The following is a 25,230-nucleotide window of genomic DNA, read 5'->3' as shown; positions in this document are numbered from 1 at the left end:
ATAAGATTTCAGGTGGACACAGACAATAAAATGAATAACAAATAAAAGAACATTCAGATTTCAAGATGGACACGCATCCACTCTATGACAAGAGTGGATCTGCCATTGGTTGTAAATAAGACTCGAGTCAAGTTTAACAATACTCGAATTCGATCCGAATATATTGTTAATTGAGTGTGCAAAATCGTAGATGAGCAATCATGGAAACTTCAGGTTGGCTTCAACTCTAAAAGGTTTTAATGGGGAAATAAAGATGAATGAAGTGGATGCATGAAGCAATGTAGGTTTTAAGTATGCAGTAGTGCTCCATATACTTATTTTGTTCACAATGATAATGCCGGCAATTATAATCTCTCTTAATGGAAACAAAAAATAGTTAATTGAGCTCCCTTTTTGTGTATAACGTGATGGGGCGGCATATATTTTATGAATTGTGCCAAAATCTTAAAAAGGATATATTAGGTTGAATATTTATTACGTAAAATTAGGGGTGTTTAATCAGTTATTTTGGTTAACCGGTCGAACCAAACTACCCAGAGTCTATTAACCGAACTTTTTTCTTTATTCTTTAGCCGAATCAAATTTTTCTCAAAAATTTCTAACTAAACCGAACTAAATTCGATTAATTGGCATGTTAACCAAATTAATCAAAATTTATAAATAATATATATTATATATTAAATCTTCAATATTTTTGGTTTATTTGGTTGATTAATTCGGTTAAAATCGAAGTTTAAACACCTTATTACCTCAATAATATATATAATATATTAAATAAATAATAATTTTGGTTAATTAAGTTAATTAGTCGATTTCGAACCAAATTTATCGATAAACAAAATTTAAAAAACCATTAATCAGTAGTTGATTGAACCCAAAATTAATTGACCGATTAATCGAAAAAAAATCAATTCAGTCGATTAATTTGGTTTTAACTGAATTATAAATACCCCTACGTAAAACCTTTATATTACGTCTAAACTAGGGATGGACACGGGACCCGAACCCGACCCGATCGACTAGATTTTTTTTAAATTAGGTTCGGATCAGACCAGGTCGGTTTTTTAGAGAATATGTTTGGGTGGGGTTGAGTTCGGATTTAGGGTGAAAAACACCTTACTCGACCCCAAAAATAATATAAATTTATCTTACATATTTAGGGATAATTACAATAATAATAATCTCTATTTTTTTAAATTAGATCCTTATTTTTATTGAATAAAAACAATATTTTCTCATAAATATATTTATTTTGGGTCTAGTCGGGTCGGGTTCTATCTAAAAAATCGAGTCAGGTTTGGGTCGGGTAGAGTCACCCCTAAACTTGAGTCAAATCGAGTTTCGAATGGAGGATATATATTTTCAGATCGAGTTGAATTGATCGAGAACCCGATCCGACCCGACCACACTATTAGACGAGTCCAAAAAAAAGGATTTACATTTTAGAAAAGAGATAATTGCACTATTCACCCTTAAACTATGATACTTATTCTAAATTGGTTATCATACTTTTAACATTCTAGTTTTATCCCCTAAATTAGTCCCCAAAATTTTAAACATTTTGAATCAATCCTCAAAGTATGACCCTCATTCTATATTGATCCACAAGCTTTTGAATGTTTTAATATTATCCTCGAACTTCTGAATGATTTGGGGGGAAATTATAGGAATTTCAAAAGTTTAGGTACTAATTTAGAAAGAGGGTCATGATTTAAGGATGAATTTGGAATGTTCAAAAGCTTAAGGACCAATTTAGAATGATTGTCATAGTTTGGGAATGAATTTAGAATGTCTAAAAGTTTAAGAATCAATTTAGAATGTATTATAAGAGTTCTGGAAAACAAATAAGCGGAGTATTTCTTCTTCTTTTTTTAAATTAATGCTCAACAACAAATTCTCTACATCTTAGATCCTAAGAAAACCAATCTTAACAAATAGAACCCAAATTGCAACTCTCATGTGTTGTCTAAACTAACCAACCAAATCAAAATTTAATTCAGTTAATCGATCAATTTGATCGGTTGTGACTAATTCAACTCGATCGATAGCCGAAGCAACCAATTGAACACCACTGGCTACAATGACTAAAAATGACCAAATTAGGAGAGTATATTTTATGGAATTGAAACTATTGAATAGCAAACCAATCGAACATATGCAAAATCAAAGGAACAAACTAATATAACAGAGATCTAAGGCGGCTACAGTGTTGTATATCATCTGCCAGCCATCTCTTAACAACATACATCTTCTATAGCCTAAGAGAAAAAGCAAAGGCCGCACAATTTTAGAGCAACTACAAATTGAACAAAACCCTAAATCATAAAAGTTATTTCCAAGTAAAAGAAGAATGTAGTTTCCATATGAATAATAGTTTTTCAACTCACCAAAATCTAGCTGGCCTCAATAGCATCTGCTAGGTCGCCAATTCTCATTATCCCACTACAAAGGTGTGTCTGAACTTGCACTAAATCTAACAGCACCACTATTGTAGCTTTTAAACATCATGACCTACTTATGTCTAGCAAAACTAAACCAAAGGCAGAAAGTTAAACACAGAGGGATTCAGAAAATAAAGATAAGAGATGCTATCCTGAAACAAGATCAGTGTATTTGTAACAATATTGAAATCAGTAGTAATGCTTGTACCCCAAGCGAGAATCCAAAATGCAAATTGATACAATAATTATTTGAAAAGCAGCCAGTGTAAATCAATGGTCAAGAACAAGAAACAGAAGCTTTCACGGAAGTTGTTATAGATTGCAAGCACAATATCCAGTAATTCATCAAAAGCGACCTAATCATATATCGCCTCGAGAAGGGGAAAAATAATAGTAAAAGAAACCAACAAATTTGAATAGAAATAACGATCTTATCAGTGTTCAATTGCAAATATAAACCCCACTCTGATACCGATGATTCACCTCATAAAAATCCGTCTTACCCTCGGAAGCAGGCTTCAAACAGACCCCAGACAATGAAGTAGCTCCCTGCACTGAAAATTTAACATAACCAACAATTTCTAGTTCTTCATCAATGTCACCGGAATCCAATGGCATCCTTGCTCTCAACTTTCCAGGAGTACCCTTTAGTGGAATTTCCGGAATATGCCACTTCAGTTCTCTCTCTGATCTGTTCAACACAGCTTTAGGTGAAACCTTTAACAATGTTGGATCAGCCGGCAATTTCAGAACAAAAGTTACATCAGTCAATGGTGCTAGTAACTCAGAATTTGAAACATACTGAATCATCGCCGAAAGTAATGTCCCACTAAGACGCTTAATCAATCTAACTCTCAAAGGCAACGGAGTCAACCTAGGCAACAAACTATATTTCAAAATAGGTATAGGCTCCTCGGATGGGGCAGTTCTAACATGAAACATTCCATTTCCTAGGCTACTAACCCGAGAACTCTGTATAACAAACCTCTTAACAGAATTTGTTCCTTCAACACGAAATGAAAACTCGGTATCTTTATCAACGGAAACTTTAGGAGGCATCGTTCTCAAGTAAACCACACCCATTAATCCAACTCTAGCGAGCAATGATTCCCTAAACTTGGCACTGATCTCCTCCGAAATATACATTTCGGGACCTTTCATCTCGGTCGTCTTCACCAAAAGATTCTCAAGAGACTTTCCTCCATCAGCACCGGCAGCAGTCGGAGGGGCAGCATTATCCCCAGTTTGCAAAAGTTCAAGCCCACTAAACCCTTCTTGTTTCTTAACCTTTTTATTTTCCAAAAACTCAGAAGCATCCAAGCCTCCACCCCAAGCATCACTAAACCCTTCAAAAGCTTCTCCAAGTGTAGTCTGTTCACTGCCGAACTCAATTCCTCCATACTTCCCCTCAAACCCTTCAACTGTAATATCCGTAGATTGGGTTGCTTCTGCAGGAGGCAGTGTAGTCACCTCTAATCCAGCCAACGCCAATGTTAAATCATTAGCCGATGGATCCTTCGCCTTCTTGAACCCTCCAACTAAATCTTCTTGCTTATTTATGGCCTCACTCGCAGCAAAAGGATCTTTTTCTGCTTCTGATTCCTCTGCTTTAATCATTTTCTCGTCTTGCTCAAGTGTACTCTGAGGTACAAGAGTTGAAGCGTTCTGATCGCCCGCCGCTAGAGTTTCCGGAGGCAGTTCGAAATTCGCATTCGAGAAGGCTTCAATGTTGGATTCGTGTTCGGCTGAATGGAGCTCGACGGCAGGCCATGCGTCAGCACCACGGATCTTGGCCTCAGTGTCGAGTCCAGAAAGGACCATCTTGGTGAGCCCGTCGCCGTGCATATAGGAAAGCATGGCAGCGAGACGAATGTTGTTGACTCCACGAAGGACGATGTCGAGAGCCATGTAAACCTCGGCGTATTTCCGGGCGAGTTTTTCAGGAGTGACATCGACGCCACGGCAGGCCGTTACGATGACACTAACGGCTTGGTTAACGATGTTGATGCACTCAAATACGTTGATCGAATTGTCATGATCAGCGGTAGTGATCCCGAGGACGTAGATGGAATTAACGAGACGGTAAACGACGCGGTACTTACTTTCAACGCCGACGATTAGTTGGCCACTGGAGGCGGAGAGGGGGTCGTCACCGATGGATTCAGTGGCCGCACTGGGATCGGAGGAGGAAGCGGCGGCGGAGGAAGGGGATTTGTTGGAGAAGGCAAAACGGGTTAGACGGAAGGCATGGAGGGCAATAACAATTTTGACAGATAAAATCATTCACTTAAATTCGAGATCCAATCAGGATTTAAAGACAATTCCGAAATAAAATAAAATTGAATGATGCTCCCTTTGATAAACCTAAGCCCAAACTTGTTTTCCCATACCATCAACGCATTCGATACAACAAAAGGGGAAGCACCCCCTACTATCATACAACTTGAAAATGAGAATTCAGCAAGGAAAACTGCTGTGTTGTTAGGGTCAGATTTCCGCAAACTCGACTCGACCTAAAAAGTTTACAACCTTCACCTAACTCGAATAATATTTAATTTTTTGAGATAAAATCTAAACTTGATCCAACCTGCTCCGAAATAATAAAAAATATTATTTTTATTCAATAAAAGCAATGATTTAATTAGAAAAAATATATAAAGAGATATTATTGTAATTATTCTTAAATATATAAAAAAAAATTATACATTTTTTCGGGTCGGATCGGATATTTTTTATCCTAAACCCAAATCCGACCAACCCGAACATCACCTTTAAAAAACTCAACGCGACCCGAACCCAATTTTTTTTAAAAAAAACCCAACCTAATCAGATCGGATCGAAACCTGTCAGGTTTGGTCCCATGCCCATCCCTAGCTGTTATCATTATAACAATTTGGCAAATCTGGGTTCAAATCCCCCACCAATGTTGTGAAAGAAAAAACACATTCATCAACTCATTATCTCAACAATTTGCTTATATAATATTTCGAAATAATCTGTGGGTGAATGACAACTCCCACAAGGGTTTCGGGGAAAAACCATATCAAAATTTAAAATACGGAAAATCCGAAACGGCATCCTCACGGTCAAGGCTTGAGGGCAAGGGCAAGCCCCATCTTAGGGGATGCATTCGTGGCCTTTGAATCGTACTCCGCTGAAAAAGTTACGAGTGACTTGGGCCTCCATTCACGTTGGCAGAGCATTGCGACCTTCCCGTTGTCGGAGAACCGTGTTCTTACCACGGTAAAAGGATCCACGTCATGAGAACTCCCAATGGTGAAAGAGTTTTCGTAGGTGGAAAATCTATGAGCCATTTCAGCAGCAACAGAGGTGAAGGGGTTGACAGAATGGATATAGGATGCCTTCAATGCCTGTCCTTTATCAGTCCTAAATAGAGAGTATAAGCATTCAATAAAATTAAAGCAAAGGCTTTCCTAACAGAGGGAAAGAACAAAAAATAACAAGAAAAGGAGCATAAAATATTGACAACTAATAAGATAAGTCGGCCAACACATCATTCTGAATTTAACCTACACATCATTAAGATTCAATTTAAAAATATTAGGTCACTGAAATTTTCAAAACGCAAGAAATGACGTCACTCTGGCATTACAAAGGAAAACAAGGTGCTGATATGGAAGGCATATCAGCGTTCAACTCAATGCCAATGAAAAGTAGGACCACCCTTAACTAACTGCTCTTCCCTTGATTCTCTCTCTACCACCCACAACCCTATACAGGTCACACAAACTTCTTAGCAAAAAATACACAAGCAAAATAGACGTTTCGCTCAATTGCTTGTGAATCTTTGTAAAGTTCGTAAAGATTACAGGAGGTGTATGAGCTAGCAGACTTAATCCCATTTAATTGGAAACTGAAAGAGGAGGTGGGCTATTTCTGATTCAGCCAAGAAACAAAATTTTGCCTAGAAGAGTTATGGGACAAGGGAATAAACTGTCGGTCTTTACTGAAACATAAGGTGAAAGCGCTGGATTTTATTATGTAAAAGGTTTGTAGATCCGGTTGGTAGAAATCAATGTTTGGAGATCAAGAATATTTTTTGAAAAGCCCAATGAATATCGGTAGACTACCCAAATGTTTTTCAGACTTACCTGAAAGTGAAACCTTTATTAATGGCTAGGACCATAATACTTGCAAACAACATTTTGGATCATCTTAATCCCACTTTAGATTTTCTAAAATGCTAACAAGATGTTATAAACTTCTCATGGTGCAGCACTTGCCAACCTAATTGAAGCCTGAAGATATTGGAACAAAAATGATACAGCTAGATGATCTCGAAATACTTACAGCAAAAGAGCAGCAGAGAAATCTGGCTTGTTCAAGTTTATCCCAGCAGTGTACTTGGTAAAAGAAGCAGAAGCTGTATCAAATCCAACTTCACCACCCAAATAAAGCTCGTTGCTGCCAATTGTTGCCGAAAGCTCCAGTAGAGGAGTTGGATTAAGGCCAATGCTAGAATCAATGGCCGCACGAGGATGAAGATATTGGACATCCAACTGAGATATGGAGCATGTAAGGAGTCAAAGATTCAGTTTCTCAAAAATAAAATTATATTACCAACGTCAAGAAGTTGGTTGCTAGTTTACCGCCTTTAGTTGATTGGTTGAAGTGTTTGGTAATATAATTTTCAACAACAGCAACCATTAATGATCTTTCTTTTGAATCAACAAGAGAATTGGAGCATAATCTTCCATCAAACTGATTTACTTTAAAAAATTACCATTTTTCAAGATAAAATGATACATAGAAAGTAGAACTAGGTACCATACATGAAAAGGAGACATAATAAAACAACCATATCAACTACAGCCTTGGTAAATATGTAGTAAGAGAATAGGAATGATCAACAGTCAGCATTATCACAATCCCCACCACATGAAAAGTTCATGGCTATAATAATAATAATAATAATAATAATAATAATAATAATAATAGGAATACCTCTGTTATTATGTGAAATTAAGACCATCCTTTTACATTTATACTGTTAACATTCATGCACTGACCTTGCCTGACTTGTGATCAGGTATCCTGAAACTTAGAGCAGCTTTGGAACATGGCCATGCATTATTGACAGTCACTTTTGTGGACACCTGCAGGAAAGCAAATAAAAAATAAAAGAGGAAAAGAGACAAAATTATTAGGGATTCCATAATCAGAATTTAACAACCACCGAATACAAACAGGTGATGCGGTAAACTGAATCACAAATATGGCGAATCACAAACAAAAAATTGGAAAGGAAAAATCTTCTATACATTAGAATAGGTATCAACTTTCACATCCACAGTAGTATTTCCACTCTTATACACGGTATTTATGTCTCCAAAAAAAATCTGGTCCTTCTTGAGCCCAGTGGCCGTAAGTCCCTGCGAAACATTTTAAGAATTACATTAGATGGCATAACAAACAAATTGGAAAACAGTTCAATATAGCATTTTAAAAAAACAAAATAATTGAAAAGAGCTCTTTTCATTTTTAAGGTACGTCACCAGCAGTACATTTTTTTTGAAAATGTTAGAATCCATTGATGGCAAACGTGACTAAGATATCAAAATCTTGAAAGTAAATACATTTTGGCCTTCTTCACGTGCTCTTAGGCTATTTATAAAAATATAATCAATAAAATAAATAGGGATTTAGTTCCTTTAGGCCTCCCAATTTAGCTCTGTCAACCATCCATGTCTCCTGCTCTCCCTGGTTCTCCAACTTCATTTTATTATAAGCTTAATGATATGTTCAACACATCTTTTTCTAAACTTTTTCCTACCATTTAGAGGCAGCAAGCCATACCTGTATCTGTCAAATATGTGATGGAAATGAATATCAATGAATGGGAAACAGTACTGGATGCCAAACTGGTGATGGGCCCTCAGAGTCACCAGTTGAACAGTATTGTTAAATTAAAGAATTTATTAACTATTAAATATTAGGTATAATATTTTGATGTAAGATAAGAACTAAATAATGTAATTAGTTATTAGATAATAAAAATTTGCATTTGGTTTAGTGGTATGGTCTTCAATACATGACCACAAAGGGTAAAGCTTCATATACCAACACATACAAAGAAGTAATAATAAAAGATTCTGATGTAATCCTTTTTTTGCTAATTTTTTACCAGTTGAACTGATTTCCTACGATTTCACTAAAGGCTCGGATTTCTTATATGTACCAGACTGGACAGACCACTGGTGAGTACTAAAGGGATAATGAAGGTTAGATATGTAATACAAGGAATAGATGTGACTAATTCAGCTCATATGGATAAAAAGCAAACAGAAAGTTAAGGGATGAAGAAAGGGAAACTGAAAGGACAGAACATAGGTGGTTTTTGTCACTACATCCACACACATCTTTAAGTAGATCAAAGTAGATCATCACCCATTACAATGAAAGCTTTGGCTAGGGGTGTTCAAAAAAACCCGAAACCGTTAACCGGTATAACCGTTATATTTAACAGGTTAATTAACCGAACCTTTAATACTAAACAGTTTCGGTTAACCGAACCGCTAAAAATGATTGTTAACGGGATATAAGTTTCTATTATTTATAATTTATATATATTTAAAAAATTTGTATACAAATAACTTAATGTATATTTTTTATTATTTATTTCTTTGAAAATATATAAACATAATTACACATTTATAATTATATGTTTATCGTTAGGTACTAAGATATTGGGAGATGTATATACTTAAACCAATGTAAGTATGTGTTAAGTGTTACACTTTTTTATTTTGTTTACTAACACCGGTGTAAGTATGTGTTAAGTGCTACACTTTTTTTTATTTTATTCACTTACACCGGTGTAGTATGTGTTAAGTGCTACACTTGTTTATTTTATTCACTTACACCGGTGTAAGTATGTGTTAAGTGCTACATTTTTTGCAGTATGAATTATGAAAAAAATTGACAAAAAATTGTGATATGTTAACCTTCGGTTAACCTGTAACCGAACCGTTAATAACGGTTAACCGTTAGTGGTTAACCATTTCTTAATGGTTAGATTACGGTTAGAAAAATCTCATAACTGTTATAACGGTTAACTGATCGTTTAGGCTAAACGGTACGGTTAACCGTCCATGAACAGCCCTAGCTTGGCAACCCAAGGTCACATGATGTCTCCATTACCAGTTTCATCCAGCTTAACACGAGAAATCACTAGCAGACATTTATTTATCATGAAATTTGGGGTACTAGTGTGAATTTCTTCAGATATATATACACAACATGAGCAAAACGAGGGAGTACCGAGAAGTGGCATTACTCAAAAAAACTATTCAATGTACATGAAATTCTCGCAGAGAGTAAGGTGTTTTCTCCTACATCTCAAATATAGCAGTGCACCAACAATCTCTGTCAGTAATTTGCTGCAGAAGATTTCTTAAGAGAAAGGATTAATAACAGAATACCAAATGATCCATCCTATAAGCATAATGTTCATATGTGAAAAACTACCAGCTAATCACTAATATTTAACAAACTATTCTCACACCATAGCATCAGTGGCATATACAATCATGGAAAAACAGAATTTAAGTTTTCAAGTATATTAATCAAGCTCTGTCAAAATATTACAATCAAGCAGCTCAATAAAAAGAGTCAACAAGTTCTATTGGGGAAACACTACCATTCCAGTGGAGCTCAGCATTGAAAGAGTAAACTTCTGGTCAAAGTTGTAATCTTTTGTCAGGAGGTCTGCATAAACATAATTAGAAATGATTAGAGTTTATGAAGGCTAAAAGCAAAAAAAGAAGGTTTCGTAGTCCCAGTTTTGTAACATGATAAACTAATGAACAACTGCAGTAAGTATTGATTAACAGTTATTAAAAGTTACAAATAGTGAGAAAAGTCCTGATAATAAATGTAAGACTGAACTATAAGAAAAATTTATCATATTGAGCATAAGGTACAACTGTTAATCCTCAGTATAATAGTATAATAATAACTACTTGTTTTGGTTATCTATCACATAAATATAAGCATTTTCTTTGGTTTATTAAGTGCTTTTGAAAAATCTAACTGCAGTAGTCTTTACATTTCCTCTACCCAAAAAGCTAGTTATCTGTTTAAGTTGCCAATGAACAGTAATTTCTAGTAAGACCGTGACAAGTGATACCTTATCAAACAATATCTTAACATACAAAACCGGGCAATAAAAAGTAAAGGCTAAAGCAACCCAGACCTTTGGCTTTTTTGCCTATATCTACAAATGGTGCTGGTCCAACCATCTTGATAGAAGGACAATCAACCAAAGCCTGTAAATACCATTAATAACATCACATCATCAGTTCAGCACATGAAACCTTCTACTTACAGGAATAGAAAAATGTCCGAATAAATCACAGAGCAAATGCAAATGGGAAGATAATAAAACATTTCCTATTTTGAAAAATCATTTCTCGTGTTAAGAAAAATCGAACATCCGTGAATGTCCGAACAATTTCGTATCATTCTTTCTTCATGTATCATTCATTCAGGGCCGAAATGCAGTAAAAACAAATAAAGCAAGAAACCAAAAAGTTCCCAAGAAACCGAAGAGACCACGACTTATATGAATAAAAGATGCAAAAATTACATATAAGAAAATAAGATTTGTATTAACATTCTCACCAAAATTTTAGTTCGATACCTCATCACCATAAGCATTAAAACAATAACTTCAATAATCGGATAGGAATAAAGAACTTACAACGAAGATTGAGAAGAGAAGATTCAAAGATGAAACCGTGCAGCAGTCGCCACCAACGAAGCTTCAGAGGAAGCTGTTGGTTTCTTTAATTTCTGTGTCGAAAATTTTTGAAAGCCCAAAGGTCAATTGTGTACAGACACTCGGGTACCAATAGACGGCCAGGGATTTAGGTTAGTTCTTTAAAAGCGTGAAGCGTAATTGATTTTAGGGTAAAATACCTATTTGATCATCCACATATTACTTAGTTTCTGTTTTGATCATTCAGTTATATATGTTTTAGGATAAACTGTACCTTTGACCACCTAACTATTTATTCTTTTTACTTTTGTGACCAATCTTTCAATTTTGTCAATCAAACCACTAACTGTTAATGGTTGACTAAAATGTTGACGTGATACTTAAAAAAATTAGCATAATTTTACATTCAGTCCTTAATATTTATATATTCTATTCATGTACTGCACATATCAAATCCTGATTGAATGATTAATTTATTAAATTTAAATTTAAATTAGGATCAAAATGATAGAATATATAAATATTAAGGACTAAATGTATAATTATGGTAATTTTTTATCCGCCACGCCAGCATTTTTGTAAATTGTTAATGGATAGTGACTTGATTGACCTCAATTAAATATTTAAGTATTCCGATTGATAAAATTGAAAGATTGGTGATAAAAATAAAAGGACTAAATAGTTAAGGTGGTCAATGATATAGTTTACCTACTTTTTAAAATCATATAATTTTGTTTCTATTTGGGTAAACTACATAAATGGTAACTAAAGTAATATTAAATTTCTTTTTATAATACTAAAGTTTCAAAAACAGCATTGTGATATACTGAATTTACTTGGATTCCTAGAGGGGAGAACATGGTGGCAGATGGAATGACCAAGCTCGATTCCCATCAACATTATCAGATGCGCACGTTCTTATTTGCGCCTGACGCCATCCGGCCAAGAGTTGACCGTGATATCAGAGGCCCCCCTTATGCTAAAGCTTGTAACTAGCTAATAGGCTTGCCTCCCTCTTCTATTAAAAAAAATCTTTTTACAGTACGAAGTTTCAAAAATAATAAAATGATAACTAATGTTATCGTTTTGTAACAAATTGATCACTCGATATAATTTTTAATTTTTTAACAGCGAGTGACCAAAACAAAAATAATATGTAATATTAAGTAAGATTTTGAAAGAAAAAATAGATAAATGATCAAAAACATAAACAAAGTAATATATAAGCACCGTAATGTTTGTGGGCCCGTGACACATGTTTTGTCACCGTAATGTGGGATTAAGAACCATCATATAAGTACGAATCAAGTGATCTATGTATGTCATAACCGTTTTTAGGTTGGAACAATTATTTATTATTTTAAAAACGGTTGCGACTTTTAATTTTGAAAAATGGGTATTTTTAATTAAATTTGATAAAATTTGATAGAGTCATCATCAACCTTTGGGTTAGGTAGGTCGAATACCTAAAAACGTCTTTTAAAACAATTTTAAGAAAAATCATTTTTTAAGACAAAAGTTAGTCTGCGTTTACCAAAAATTCGATTAAAACGGTTCGGGAGTCGGATACTCGTGAAAAAGGATTAGTACCCCACAGCGTCCAAAATTGGTACTGTTTCGCTTACACGTTGTCGTAATGGTGGAAATCCTGAGTCAAATATCAAGTTAAAATATGATCTATTTATTAAATATTAATAAATTGCTTCAAATTAATTAATTAAAGAAACTATTTATTTGAATAATAGATCTAAAAAAAACATGAACTTAAATGATTAAATAGTAAAAACATAAACTCAAAAAGACTAAAATAGCTAAAACAGATATTTAAATGACATAAATAATAAAAATAAAAACTTAAGTGACTAAAATAAAATAACATAAACTAAGTGTCAAAATCAATAAAACATATATATTTATATGCGGGAATGAAAAACACACATAAAAGTTCAGGGATTAAACAGAAATTATACCAAAAATACATAACATGTGTCATGAATGATTCACCGGCCATCGTGTTGTTGCGCTGTCGTGCCACCATCCGATCAACCTGAAATTTTAGTATGTTGTTCGTCTTGACCTCGCACAACTTTTGACCGTTCAGAATGTTGATCAAACGTCTCGATCGCCGGCGAGAGGCTAAAAATCATCCAGATTTGTTTTCTCTGATTCACCACCGTCCAATGTCCGATCGTCCTGAAATTTTAATATGATGTTCGTGTTTACATGACACAATTTTTCACCATTTGGAATGTTGATCGGAGATCCCGATCGCCGGCAAGAAGCCAAAAACAGTTCGGCTTATTTTCTTCGATCTGTCGTCGTCCACAGTCCGATCGTCCTGAATTTTCAGTATGTTGTTTGTGATAGTCTCGTACATCTTTTGACTGTTCGGAATGTTAATCGGAGATCCTGATCGCCGGCAAGAGGCCAAAAACCGTTCTGCTTATTTTCTTCGATCCATCTCCGTCCACCGTCCGATCGTCCTGAATATTCAGTATGTTGTTTGTGATGGTTTTACGAAACTTTTGACCGTTCGGAATATTGATTGTGATTCTGATCACCGGTAAGAATCCGACAGAATCATTGAAGCTTTTTTTTCTCTCTCTCCCGTATTTGGCTTCCCACGTTTTTCTCCCCTGGTGTCTGACCCTTCTCTTTCTTTTTTTAGTGGCCTTCTTGTATGTAATGGTAGATGTAGTGGGTTAAGTGGGTTGAGTGGGTTTATTTTAGTGGAGAGTTAGGTGTGTTTTAGTGGAATAATGAAGATAGTGGGGGGATAAAAATTGGTGATGACAGCTGTCCCTATTTGCTCATTGTTGTGAAACAAGAATAGAGCAAAGAAATAAAACAACAATTTTTGGAATATCAATAAGTCTCGAGCTCCGAATCTTCTTATTTTGAACCATTCACTCTTCTTTAAAGGCATCAGTTGAGGTTGAGCAAGCTCTTCTTTGATCAGCTCCCCTTTCTTTGAATAATCATTGTTTGTTGACAACATTCTTCTTAGAGGTAAATTTGATGCTAAAAATGACGCTGCTCATTTACGTTGAAGAGATCTGACCGCTTTCAAGTAAATTATTTGCTGAAGATGACACTGTTCCTTCTCGTTGAGGAAGTCTGGTTAATTTTGGATCAGTTGGGTCCTGATGGGCTACTGGAGCTGAAGCAAAAACCTGATGGGTTTTCCATGTGAGTTGTGCATTGTGCCACCGTTTCAGCTTCTTGTAATGGCTTCATTTCTGGGCGTGATGAGGACGACTAGTTATCTAAAAGATGATAACACAGTTCCTACATGATGATGAAACACAGTCGAGGGATGACATGGTTCCTACGTGATGAGGAGACCTAGTCAAGGGATGACACGATTCCTACGTGATAAGGACGATTGGTTATCTAAGGTTGACAATGTTTGTTGTGACACTAAGTTAATCCATTGGGCACAATATCCTTCTTCGTGAAGTTGAAATCGTGGGTGGCTCATTCGTCGTGAAATTGAGCTTTGAATTGGATATCCTTCATCGTGAAGTTGAAATCCAAGGGTTGCATTGCTACTTGTGGGCACGATATCCTTCATCGTGAAGTTAAAATTGTGGAGAGCTCCTTCGTCATGAAGTTGAGCATTGACTTGAATATCCTTCGTCCTGAAGTTGAAATCCAAGCTTGTGTTATTTCGAGTCCAAAATCCTTCGTCGTGAAGTTGAAATTGGCTCTGAAACTGAAAAATTTATTGACAGACACTCATTCTTTGAGTTGGATATCCTTCGTCATGAAGTTGAAATCTAATCTAGAGATTGATGCTGCTTGTGTGTACGATTCCCTTCGTCGTGAAATTGAAACCGTGGATGGATAGGCACGATATCCTCCGTCGTGGAGTTGAAATCGTGGATCTGTGGGTATGATATCATCCGTTGTGGATGGCCCCTTCGTCGTGAAGTTGAGCCTTGACTTGAATATCCTTCGTCGTGAAGTTGAAATCCAAGTATTGTGTGTTGCGGGTGGACACGATTCCCTTCGTCGTGAAGTTGAAACCGTGGTTGTGTGGGCACGATATCCTCCGTCGTGGAGTTGAAATCGTGGATTCGTGGGTACGATATCCTCCGTCGTGGAGTTGAAATCGTGGATGGCCTCTTCGTTTTGAAATTGAGCCTTGACTTGAATATCCTTCGTCGTGAAGTTGAAATCCAAGTATTGTATGTTTCGAGTCTAATATCCTTCGCCGTGAAGTTGAAATTGGCTCTTAAATGAAACTGGGAAGTTGTTTGTTGACAGTCAGTCGCCCCTTCGCTGTGAAGTTGAGCTTGTGTTGTCTTGAGTCCAATATCCTTCGCTGTAAAGTTGAAATTGACTCTAAAACTGGAAAGTTGACAGACACTCCTTCTTTGTGAAGTTGAACAACCATCATCAATTTCTGAATGTACTTTTGAATCTAGTATCTTTCTTCTTGAAGTTGAAACTTGACTCTAAAAGCTGTAAAAAATATGTATAAAAAATGATGAATGCGATGCTCTTAAGTATGTATAAGATGCATGCAACATGAATTAATTCATGTTTTATCTCTTAAATGGAGCCTCATTCTTTGTTCCTGCATGTGGAAGAAAGGCCTTCAGAAGGTCTGATTGTTCGCATCGGGATGTTGAATTCCCAAAGATGCCCCAATATTCGATGTTGAATCTCGAAAGATGCCCCAACATTTGATGTTGAATCTTTAAAGATGCCCTCTATTGCTTCAGCGCTGATTTTAAACATGAGCTTTATGTCTGAGAACCACATGTCAAATACCAAGATCCACTGTAGAGAGATTGTCTTGTTTGAAAAAGAATTTTCTTCTTCTTTTATTTTCAAAAGTTCTGAAAATATCAATTAGAAGAGTTTTGAAAAAAAATGTTTGATCAAAAAGTTTTGAAAATATTGCCCCTTTCTAGGTTTCACAATTGAGACGAATCATAAAACTAGAGTTCATTGGACATCAAAGAATTAATTACACTATTAATCCTTCAATAAATTATAGCAATTTGACAAGTGTCAAGATCAAAACTATCTTTGGGAAATGGTTAAGTAAGGAAAGGATAAAAAAGTCTCAGGTTATTATGTTTAGTCAATGGTTTGGCCTTCTTATTTCTTTGATGTTCACTGATTTGACGGGATAGCTTGTATATTTCTCCTAGAAGTGTTCATTGGCTCCCAGCTTTTGTGGTCATGCATTGTGCAATGCTTTATCAAGGAATTTGTGCAATTGCCTTAGTTGCACCATTTTTAAATTCGAGCTGCCTTTTCAGGTTTTCAACTCGAATTCTTCTTTGGTTTCAAGACGTCATTCAAAATTTACATCTTGAACCCCCCTTTGTTATTTTTTTCTCTATCATGCATTAAAGATTTTTAGAAAACCTTTTGCAAATAAAGATTATTCCTGATGTGCGGGATGAAATCTGAAGATAGTCTCTTCTGTTTAGAAATCCACGTATGATTAGAAGGGACTTTTTAAGGCACGTAATGTAGGACATGGTTTATGGTTATGAAAGAAAATGATAAATAGGCCCAAACAAGTGTTTCAAGGTATTGAACCAAGTATCAATTCATTTTGATGATTTCAATCCCGTTTTGCTTAATTTGAATATGCTCGTATGCTTCTCTCTCGATGCTCTATGGTCTTCGAGTGAAGTGATTTTGGAATAATTGTGCTTGATCAATCTCATAGTTTGAAACTTGATGCGCCATTTGACTCGAGGGAATCTTTATGTGTGCTTCTTGTCTTCATTTTTTTCTTCACTTTTTTGATTTGTTTTTGTTCTAATTGGATCTTCGCACTTGGCATTGGTTCACCTTTTGATATCTCCATTGAATTGATATCTTCATTTATGTGAGGAGATTCTTTCCACCTTGCCCCCAGTGTGGAGGGTGATCCTTGGTTAGGGTTGAATTAGAAGAAAAAATATTATAGGCTCAAAAGGGGACAACAAGGGATATATATATATATGGATAAATGAAACAAAGCCGTTCATCATCTCATACACAAAAGTCTTCGCAGAAGAGGTATCCCCAGGGGGATAAATTTTCAGGATTAAGTTTTATTCATATGAAAACAATGTAATTAATGCATAATAGAATCATTTCGAAGTAATTCTCCTTTCTTCTTCTTGCTCCCGACATGCCTCAATTGCTCAGGCTCGTCCTCAAAAGATTGCTTCGAGATGCCCCACATTGTTTATTTTGGTATGAAGGTTCATGTTCAAGTGAACATTCAATGTCTGCAGGTTTTATTGGTAAACAAATGTTGGTTTTGTGTCTAAGAAGATAATGGTGTGACTTTATTGACTCAAAGGTATCAGTATGGCTCTCTATGGATTATTCTGGGTAAAGAATTGATGGATTTTTTGTTTTTGTTTTTGTTTTGTTTAAAGGATAAGAAAGGTCTGATCTTGCAATATGTCAAAAATCTATAATTCTTGAAGAATTAAAAGAATCCTTAATTCATTTAATATTCGAAGAACTAAAGATTAAAATTTGCTCAATTATTTCACCTTAGAAGGTATCATAAATTCAATCATTTAGAAGATTAAACAAATATAAAAGATCAAAAACGTATTTAAACAAAACAATGCTCTCAGTGCAAATGGTAGATGCAATGTCCCTTTATTCGGTTATTCATGCCCCTGAATCCATCAGGTTTTGGATCTTGCGCTTCAGTGCCTTACAGTTCTCAAAGGAATGTCTGGAGCTTCCTATGCGGTAACTGTGCACAATATCAACATCGTAACCCTCGGGATACGGGGACTCTTTTCTCAAATTATTCTGGAAGGCTCAGTCCTACAATCAGCTGAACAAGCTCCAACTGTACTGATTTCAATTTTTCTTTAATTGTTCAAATCTTGCTTCCATGTGGTGTCACGTGATTAAGAACACTGCATCGAATCCTCCATGAAAATATTTCATGTTTATGAAAATGCTTTAAAATGAAATGTAGATGCAAAAATACAAAAATGTAAAAATGCATGAAATGCTCGAGGCATTGATCCGAAAACATGTGTGTTATTATAAATAATCCTTATTGGGGACAAAAGTGTTTTATCTTTTAAGAGACAAAAATATCCTGACAGTTTCTGACAGATTGACTAGTCTTCTGTATTCGTCTGTCACTGGTTAAATAACCTGTCGAACCGCTCCGACTTCTCTGGATGAACCGTGCAAATGTTGAGTTGCTTTTTGTATTGGTCCGAGAAGTCTCGAATAATTGCATCTTCGGTATTTATCTTTTGTTAAATATGTTTCCAATGAATACGTCATTGGAGCCCTCAATTAATAGGAACTATGTGAAGTTCATTTGTGTGTTTCTTGAATTTGTCAACAATGTCCTCCAATTTCAGCTATCGTTTTGCCATTATTGTCTTTGAAGGGATTCCCAAGATTAGTAACCTTCATCTTGCCCCTGCAATCTCTGCCAGTCAATTCTTCAAATGTTGACTTTCATTATGTCTAATGTAGACCCGATTCATTCTGAGTCCTTTATAATGCAGCAGAGTGATGTACTCTTCAATTGTGGGCACCACGTCTTCTGGATTGAATGTGACACATAGCTGCCTTGTAGAATGTCCTCTGCATTTTTCATCTCTTGTATTACAACCCCTTTGTCCATTAATGCAAACTATTCTTGTTTAACAAACACATTTTCTGGATCAATACCTCTTGCATTATGTTGTGACAATGCAAATGCAATGAAGAGAAATATGAAAAAAATGACAAAAACAAAAAAAAAAGAGATAAGTTAGTGTACACAAACAAAAAAAAGTGAAATTAGTTAGTACATGTAAGATAATTGATACAGATACAAATGTCATTCAAAGATGAATATAACACATACTCAGTCATGATATCTACCCGAGCATGCTTTTATTAGATAGTAATCATACCCAAACATGCTTTCTACCCACAAAGATGTATTTACAAGAAATTAATCCTAACCTCATGGTATCTAGTTCGCATGCTATCGTTCAACAAAATTTAAAGCAAAAGAAAAGGTTAAAAACGTTCCCCCTTTGTGTACACTTATTTTGGGTACCTACTGTCGGATAGAGGCTCGGTATGACTATACCTATGGTGATTGTTCTACGGTTCACTATATGCATGGTTTCGGCTCTATGAGGAAAAGGATACCCGAATTGTCCTTGATGTCGGTGCCCCCTTGGACTGCCAAACCCTCAATCCTCACCCATTATAGGCTTAAACGGATCAAGTTCAATTCGAGGGGATACATTCCCTTATGCCCATACGGAGAATAAATTCTCACGAAAGCGTCGCTTTCACCCCCACTTAGAAAGGGTTCGGAGCTCGAGTATAGAGCTTATGTTATGCAAATGCCCATGATGTGTGTGAGGAGAAACATTCAACCCTTTGAATCAAAAGGAAAACGAAACACTCGATAAAAACTTGGACAAATCTGAAAGCAAAAAATCAAAATGTTAGTATAACAAAAAATGAAGCAATTACAAACTTCAATAAAAAGATCATAAGTTAACTAAATACTCGAACTCATAATTTCCACCAAATGACAATGTGTAAGCGACTTACAGCCTGACTCTCTAAAAGTCCCCAAGCTGTCATAACTATTTTTAGGTGGGACAATTAAATATTGTTTTAAAAACGGTTGCGACTTTTAATTTTGGAAAATGAGTATTTTTAATTAAATTGGATAAAATTGGATAGAGTCGCCATCAACCTTTGGGTTAGGTAGGTCGAATACCTAAAAACGTCTTTTAAAATAATTTTAAGAAAAAACATTTTTTAAGACAAAAGTTAGTATGCGTTTACCAAAAATTCGATTAAAACGGGTTCGGGAGTCGATTACACGTGGGGAAGGATTAGCACCCCCACAGCGTCCAAAATTGGTACTGTTTCGCTTACACGTTGTCGTAATGATGGAAATCCTGAGTCAAAAATCAAGTTAAAATATGATCTATAAATATTAATAACTTGCTTCAAATTAATTAATTAAATATACTATTTATTTGAATAATAGATCTTGCAAAAACATGAACTTAAAGGATTAAATGGTAAAAACATAAACTCAAAAGGCTAAAATAGTTAAAACATATATTTAAATGACATAAATAGCAAAAATAGAAACTTAAGTGACTAAAATAAAATAACAGAAACTAAAATGTCAAAATCAAGAAAACATATATATTCATATGCTGGAATGAAAAAACACACATAAAAGTTCAAGGATTAAACAGAAATTATACCAAAAAGACATAACATGTGTCATGAATGATTCACCGGCCATCGTGATGTTGCGCTACTGTATCACCGTCCGATCGACCTGAAATTTTAGTATGTTGTTCGTGTTGACCTCGCACAACTTTTGACCGTTCGGAATGTTGATCAGAGGTCTCGATCGCCGGCGAGAGGCTAAAAATCGTCTGGATTTATTTTCTCCGATTCACCACCGTCCACTGTCCGATCGTCCTAAAATTTTAGTATGTTGTTCGTGTTGACATGACACAACTTTTCACCATTTGGAATGTTGATCGCAAGTCCTGATCGCTGGTAAGAAGCCAAAAACTGTTCGGCTTATTTTCTTCGATCTGTCGTTGTCCACCGTCCGATCGTTCTAAATTTTTAGTATGTTGTTTGTACTGGTCTGGTGCAACTTTTGACTGTTCAAAATGTTGATCGGAGATCCCGATTGCCGGCAAGAGGCCAAAAACCATTCTGCTTATTTTCTTCGATCCATCTTCGTCCACCGTCCGATCGTCCTGAATTTTCAGTATGTTGTTCGTGATGGTTTTGCGCAACTTTTGACCATTCGGAATGTTGATCAGAGATTTCGATCACCGATAAGAATCCAGCAGAATCACTGAAGCTTTTTTTTTCTCTCTCCCGTATTTGGCTTCCCACATTTTTTCCCCCGATGTCTTACCCCTCTCTTTCTTTCTTTTTTTTTTGGTGGCCTTCTTGCTTGTAGTGGTAGATGTAGTGGGTTAAGTAGGTTGAGTAGGTTTAATTTAGTGGAGAGTTAGGTGTGTTTTAGTGGAATAATGAAGATAGTGGGGGACAAAAATTGATGATGACAATGTGATAAAAGAATTGTTATTATTCCTTAAGGTATTAAAGAAAAGATACTAAGGGCTTAGGAGGGGATGTGGCCCTAGCCAAAAAAAAATTTACCTTTAATTTATATATAAAATTTAAATATTTATGAGATAATTATGAAATTGTCCTCCAATTTTAGAAAAATTATACTTTATCTCCCTCAAGTTGAAATCTTGGCTCCGTCCATGCCTTAATGTTCCGGGTTCGAGCACCATGAATGTTAGAGTGTGAGCATTCAATGTCAAATGATTGAGAATTATCTTTGAACAGATACAACCTTGTACTCTCCCAGATTAATAAAAAAAATAAAGAACCACTATATAAAAGTATTGGGTAAACTATTATATTGGTCATCAAATTATTTTCATTTTCTATGTTAGTAACTAAACTTGTTTTGGCGAAAACATCACTTGCTTACATGTTTTTCTATTTTAATCACCCACCTTATTAGTGACTGAAACACATATATTTGCAATCTATTCAAGTTTATTTGATTTTATTCTAATAGTTCAAGCACAAGCAACTTGAATTATCGAGCGAGTAAAGTTTGAATATCTTGATACTCAACTTAAACAGCTTATCAGCTTAGTTCAAAAATTTTATAACAAGCATGCGCGCGCGCACACACGACCTCAGTATAGAGTTTTTTTAGGTAAGGTAACTTATGGTTTCAAGTTGCTGGTAATGTCAAAATACCTTCGAGGTGTGAATCCACTTCTCATGATCCTTCAACAAATGCACACCGATGGAGTACGACCAGAGCTCATGCGTACACCTTGTGGGAGGCTCCGAATAATTGCACATCGACCGCTTAGCATTAAACCTGTTTTTAGCCTTATGTCCGTCTTGAAGCCACTCTTCGAAAACCTTATCCTCGATTGAATAGCTTTCGGAAATATCTGACTTTATAGACAGATACATGAAATTAGAATATACGAGAACTTAAAAATTTTAAGAAATACTACTACTTTCTCAACACTTTCTGAGTCCATTCTTGTTTGATTTTCTAACCCACTCTATAATATTCCAATACACTAACTATTATGGGGAGTATGTAGTAGCATCATCTCCTTTCATCACGTAATATGGTAAGGAGTATGTACATTAATGACACTAGTCAATGAATGTAAATTGCTTTTTTTTGTCCTCCCAGTTTTTAAGATTTTAGCCTGATTAATCTGAACTGAGTCGTATCATATACTTGATTTTGATGGGTAAATATCCAACAGAAATTTTTTATATACACAATAATCGAAACTCGAAACATGTTTAAGTAATATTAAATTTCTTACCACTTGAATAAACTCCGTTAATGAACGTAAACTGTTTAAGTTATAAAATTTTGGCAATACAGTTTAAAGTGTTTTTCTTTTATATTTTTAAAAAATCTTAGAAACTAATTAAAATTTTCCGAAACTTTGAACTTTGAAGGGTTTGAATTAATTTACTTTTAAATTTTTTTTGAAGGGTTTAAGTTATTTTTTCTGAAAAATTTTAACTAAAGCTTTTAAAATTGTAAGATCTAATGAGAACTTTAAATTCTTTTAGAAGATGATTTAATTAAAAAAAGTATTTGTACTAATTAAGTGACCTCAGTAATTAAAAGGACAATTCTTATCCTTAGAGATATAGTCTTTAGAACAAATACTACCTTTTATATTTTTTGAGATATAATAAAATTTTCTATTATTCTAAAAGATTTAATTTTCTTTACATTTTAAAATATAATAAAATATAATTAAAGTTTATATTTTCAAAATTTGAGGGGCCAAGACTTCACCAACCCCATTACAATACGCCCCTACTTGTAAGAACAACATATCTATCCACATCAATAAATTTAGATGGTATAATAGTTTGTAATTCACATTTAAAATTACAATATTACTGTGATGGAAACCCTACCGCAAAGCACGGAAGAAATCCCTGACGACCGAAACCCTAAAAGGGCAAGGCGATTTGGCAAGGAACCGCCGGATCCTGACGTCAGCACTCACTGCACTATCGCAGCAATCCCGGCTGCTGAAACCTCTAAGCTGCCTTCTTACCGGGATACCCTTATGAGTGATTCTGCTACTGCCAATAACACCATGAATGCCACTTTTGATGATGAGGACATCGAAATCTTAGATGGGGATGTTACCCACAGTGTCGTTGATGGGATACCCTCCATAGAGTTTTCTGAACGTATCCAGGCGATGGCTAACAAGAATTTTGAACAGATAGTTCTGGTCAAACTCCTCGGCCGTCGTATTGGCTATACGACTCTAAAGAATAGGATCTAAGAATTTTTGAGGCCCTCATATCCTATCAAACTAATGGATGTTGAAAACGATTACTTCCTTGTGTCCTTTTACTCCAATGCAGACTACTTGAAAACCCTCCTTGAAGGGCCATGGATAATTTTTGGTCACTACCTTACCGTTCAGCCTGGACTCCTGATTTTGATGCGTCGGAGGTTCACCCCGGTGTGATTACTGCCTGGATCCGACTCCTCGGCCTACCAATCACGTATTAAAAACGTAGCCTCATTACAGAGAATGGCGAAAGCCTTAGATCGATCATCAAAATCGACTATCAGACTGAATTTGGAAGACGAGGCCGCTTTGCGAGGATGACAGTGAGAGTTGATATTCGGAAACCCTTAATTTCTAAGATTCTAATCAACGGCCGTGTTCAAATTGTTGAATATGAATCTCATCCCACGATCTGCTACTCGTGTGGCAGGTATGGCCACATTAAGGATATTTGCCCAGATAAACTAAGAGCCTCAGCCGAACCAACAAACCAGTCTTTGCCTATGAATGTCCAATCAGCCCCAACTAATAAGCACCTTGAGGAATCCTAAGGCCCCTGGATGGTCGTTGAACGACGACAAAGGCTCCCTACAAAGAAATCTGCCCCCTAAAACTTCCAACAAGGAGGCTTCAGGTTCCCGTTACCAACCTCTTTCTGAAATCCCAGATGAAAAGACCATTGACCAAGCTCCAACCGTTGCAGAAATCACCTCCGCTTACTGCCAATGCAATGGCCCAGAAAATATAGGGAAATGCCCGACCATGCCTCAAAATAACAAAGGGAAATGACCTCTAAGTGTCAAGAAACCGCTTGCTGTTACTAATGTGACCACAAACACACTACGTTCTCTCCTTGGACAATCCAGCAGCACTTCTCGCCCATCCAACCAGGCGTCTCGTGTCGTTGTGCTGGACCGTGCGAAACACTCTGCCTTGGTTATCAACGAGAATGGTGACCCTAACGTGCCCATTCCTGATCCGCCACAAAACATCAATCGAGTGGGTCACACTATGAGCAAGCTGAGCAAACCTCCGGATTTAAATTCCACTGCTAAGTCGATTAATATGGAGACAGACACATTCACAGTGCCCATGCCCAATGAAAATTCTGCATGCCCCATGCATATTGAAGCAACTGGCGTCCACGATGATGCTATGGAATCTTGATCAGGTTCCACCTTTCTCTCTTAGAACTATTTGTTGGAATGTACAGGGTTGTGGCCATCATCGGTTCCAATTGGTTGTCCGATAGTTTTTGTGAGAATTCAAGCCAAACCTGATTGTTTTCGTTGAAACTCGGATCAGCGATGCTAGTACTGAGTCTGACTCCTTTATTGCTTCTATGGGGTTTCTGCACTCTCATCGCATAGAAAAAGCCGGTTTTTCTGGCGAAATATGGATTTGTTGGTACGATTGTGTTTCGGTGGAAATCCTTCTCAATCACTTTCAGTTTGTGCACTATAAAATCACTCATAGCGCTACTGGCTTAATTACTTTGGCAACCTTCGTCTACGCAAGCCCGACTGCTGCCAAGCGTAAACGCCTATGGCCGCATCTCCATGTCATTGCGAGCTCCGTTTTTTATCCCTGGTTAATCATGGGCAACTTTAATTCTACCTTGATCTTAGCTGAAAGACACAATTGTGCTAGTTCTACAAGACCAAGC

At 36.0% G+C, this 25,230-nt stretch overlaps 2 protein-coding genes across 2 annotated transcripts; both read right to left on the bottom strand.

Moving 5' to 3' along the window:
• Nucleotides 1-2,815: 2,815 nt before the first annotated feature.
• Nucleotides 2,816-4,875, bottom strand: LOC120129896. The gene has a single exon (XM_039147293.1). The coding sequence runs from the start codon at nt 4,722-4,724 to the stop codon at nt 2,883-2,885; it is 1,842 nt and encodes a 613-aa protein (XP_039003224.1). The 5' UTR covers nt 4,725-4,875; the 3' UTR covers nt 2,816-2,882.
• A 495-nt stretch (nt 4,876-5,370) lies between these two features.
• On the bottom strand, nt 5,371-11,268 carry LOC120129908 (mitochondrial outer membrane protein porin 4-like). The gene is made up of 7 exons (XM_039147299.1): nt 11,164-11,268; nt 10,657-10,729; nt 10,102-10,169; nt 7,724-7,834; nt 7,472-7,558; nt 6,753-6,961; nt 5,371-5,828 (listed from the first exon to the last, which is right to left on the bottom strand). The coding sequence occupies exons 2-7, from the start codon at nt 10,700-10,702 to the stop codon at nt 5,528-5,530; spliced, it is 822 nt and encodes a 273-aa protein (XP_039003230.1). The 5' UTR covers nt 10,703-10,729; nt 11,164-11,268; the 3' UTR covers nt 5,371-5,527.
• Between the last annotated feature and the right edge of the window lie 13,962 nt (nt 11,269-25,230).

The sequence above is a fragment of the Hibiscus syriacus genome, unplaced genomic scaffold (assembly GCF_006381635.1).
Source record: "Hibiscus syriacus cultivar Baekdansim isolate YM2019G1 unplaced genomic scaffold, ASM638163v2 tig00001644_pilon, whole genome shotgun sequence".
Taxonomy (NCBI): Eukaryota; Viridiplantae; Streptophyta; class Magnoliopsida; order Malvales; family Malvaceae; genus Hibiscus; species Hibiscus syriacus.
The sequence above is the reverse complement of the archived record's forward strand: the minus strand, read 5'-3'. Positions and strand labels throughout refer to the sequence as shown.